The sequence below is a fragment of the Ochotona princeps genome, chromosome 2, assembly GCF_030435755.1.
Source record: "Ochotona princeps isolate mOchPri1 chromosome 2, mOchPri1.hap1, whole genome shotgun sequence".
NCBI lineage: Eukaryota > Metazoa > Chordata > Mammalia > Lagomorpha > Ochotonidae > Ochotona > Ochotona princeps.
Window position 1 is genome coordinate 112,841,855 of NC_080833.1, and position 2,888 is coordinate 112,844,742.

General features: G+C 57.1%; 1 protein-coding gene across 1 annotated transcript; it reads left to right on the top strand.

Annotated features, from left to right (window-relative positions):
* Positions 1 to 666: 666 nt before the first annotated feature.
* Positions 667 to 2,565, top strand: ACKR1 (atypical chemokine receptor 1 (Duffy blood group)). The gene is made up of 2 exons (XM_004589263.2): positions 667 to 1,072; positions 1,533 to 2,565. Exons 1-2 carry the CDS (start codon positions 1,052 to 1,054, stop codon positions 2,541 to 2,543), a joined length of 1,032 nt encoding a protein of 343 aa, XP_004589320.2. The 5' UTR covers positions 667 to 1,051; the 3' UTR covers positions 2,544 to 2,565.
* The last annotated feature ends 323 nt before the right edge of the window (positions 2,566 to 2,888 follow it).

A 2,888-nucleotide genomic window follows, 5' to 3' on the forward strand; every position in this document is an offset into this window, starting at 1 on the left:
TCAGAAGGGGCGCAGAGACAGCCAGGGACAATGACAGGAGCTGGGTGAAGGGGCTTATGGTATCTGCCTGCTGGGTGGGCTCATTCTTTCTGGCAGCCAGAGAGGAGCAGCACCAGCCCCCAGGAGAACCTACCCTTGTCATGTGACGGCAGGCCAAAAAGCAGGTCTGTCCCCCGCCATCAGGGACAGAGATGACTGTGTGGGCAACAGTCCCATTTTCAAATATGCTATCCACTGACCTGAGAGCCTGCCTCGCCTGCCACGTGTTCTGCATGGTATGGAAGATGTATTCACCGTCCCACAGGTGTCAGAGCAGTGCCCATGTTCTCCCTGAAGGAGCCGAATTGTGCAGCCTTGGCAGCCCTCCCTCTGCTTATACGGAAACAGCCAGAGCTGGAGATCTGACTGTCCACACCCAGACACCCTGAGACACACAACACATCTGCACCCACACACAAATACACAAACAGGTGCAGTCTCACACCCTGCTAGCTACACACATGCAACAGGCATCTCTCTCAGCCTGAACAGACGAACCAGGAGCCAGTTAACCAGCCCATCTCCCCAACATGGCTAGAGAGTTGCCTTGGCTTTCGTGGTCAAAGGGGTGGAGGCGCAGGGAGAGTTGCCAACTGCCCGCAGCCTTTTTTATCTCTACCTCACAAGTCACCTCTGGCCCCTCTTCCTTCCTTGTGCTCCAAGAACTCTTACTTGCTGGAAAGCCCCCTGGTTTCTCAGCCTCCCTTCCCATCTTCGGGGAAAATGCCCGCCTTCTGGTCCCCACCTTCTTCCTTTCCTGAGAGCCCAGCCTGATGCTTCAATACCAATTGCGAAACAGGAAGCCCCCGGGGCCATTGCCCCCTGCGAGCCTGAAGCTTCAGCAGGCAGGCAGTGGGTGTGGGAGGAAGGCTTCCGGACTGCCCACCTCCCATGGCCCTCCCCGGACCTGAGGGCCTTCATTAGTCCTTGGCACTTATCTTGGAACCACAGCCCGGGACAGGACCGAACCGTGCCAGACCTGCGCGCTGCTTTCCCTGAGCCCACAGCACCGATGGGGAACTGCCTGCACAGGGTGAGTGTGGAGGCTGCGTCCCTTGATCCCTTCCCTTCTCACCCACTCCCCTTTAGGCTTTCTTCTCCCACCCTGCCCTGAGGGTCTTTGCCCTCCTTAGCGTCTCACCCTCTGGAAGCTCGCTCCTTGTTCCCACCTTAGAATCATTTTCCCTTCTCTGCCCCACAGTCGGGTCTCCTGTCCCCACAGTTGTCTTCATGTGCCCTTCAGTCCAGGTCCCTGAGCCCTGCATGACCTCCCGTCTGGCTTCTGTCCCTCTAGGTCTTCCCGCAGCCTTCCCCGCTTTCCCAGGACCCGGCTCTCTGCTTTGGCCATTCTCACCACTTGCTGAACCTTTCCATTATCCCTCATCCCAGGCACTCCCGGTGCTTCTGCCCCGCTTCGCTCTCCTCTATCCCAAGCAGACTCTTGGGTGGGGAAATCAACTGCTCTGACCACCCTACCTGGGTTTGTTCTCCAGGTGAAGCCCTCCCTCTCGCTCTCCCGGAATTCAAGCCAGTGGGACTTTGGAAACTCCACTTGGGATGATTTCTACAATGAGAGTTACACCTTTGACTACAATGAGGAAATGGAGGCAGCTGCCCCCTGCCACTCCTGTAACCTGCTCGATGAGTCCTCCCTGCCCTTCTTCATCCTGACCAGCGTCCTAGGCATCCTGACCAGTGGCGCTGTCCTCTTTGCACTTCTCCGTCCTCTCTTCCACTGGCAGCTCTGTCCTGGCAGGCTTGTTCTGGCACAGTTGGTGGTGGGCAGTGCCCTCTTCAGTATCATGGTGCCCATCCTTGCCCCAGGGTTAAGCAGTGCCCACAGTGCCACCATGTGCCACTTGGGCTACTGGGTCTGGTATGGCTCAGCCTTTGCCCAGGCCTTGCTGATTGGGTTCCATGCCTGTCTGGGCCCCAAACTCAGAGCAGGCCAGTCCTCCCGCCTCATCCTGGGGCTCACCGTGGGACTCTGGGGGGTGGCTGCCCTGTTGGGGTTGCCAATCACCTTGGCCAGTGATACTTCTCGTGGATTCTGCACCCTGGCATCCAGCAGGGGCATGGGGGCTTTGCAGTCCACACATGCTGTGGTCTGCTTTGTCGTCTTTATCTTGTTGCCACTGGGGTTGTTGGGAGCCAAGGGGCTGAAGAAAGCGCTGGGCTTGGGGCCAGGCCCCTGGGTCAATATTCTGTGGGTCTGGTTCATTTTCTGGTGGCCTCATGGGATATTGCTAGGATTGGACACCCTGTTGAGAAGCAGGCTCTTGGTGTTTTCAACATGCCTGGCCCAGAAGGTTCTGGACCTGCTGTTGCACCTGGCAGAAGTGCTGGCAATACTGCACTGTGTGGCTACGCCCCTGCTCTTGGCAGTGTTCTGCCACCAGGCCACCCGTACCGCCCTGCCCTCCCTGCCACTGACTGCAAGACAAGCTTCTCATCTGGACACCTTTGGAGACAAATCCAAGCCTGCTTCCCACCCGTCAACCTGAATTAAAGACGACATTGCTTTTATAGGTGGTTGCTTATTTTGTCTGGGGAGAGGGGAGGAAGGAGGATGCTGAGAGTAACATTTCATGCCAGACTCTCTTGCCAGCGTCTGTTTCTCTCTGGCTTCTCTCCTGCTGGCCTGAGGAGAGAGTGAATGACGTATGCACGTCCTCGGGGCACGCAGCTGTTCTCTTGGGGGTGGGGCTGCTGCCACCTCAAGGGAGGAGAGAAGAGGAAGCGGAGCAGAAGAGAGGCAGCTGAACTCAAAACACTGGACGATGTGGCTTAGCAGGTGAAGAGAGAAGCTTGTGGCAGAAAGCAAATGCAATAGGAACAGAAACTGGAGT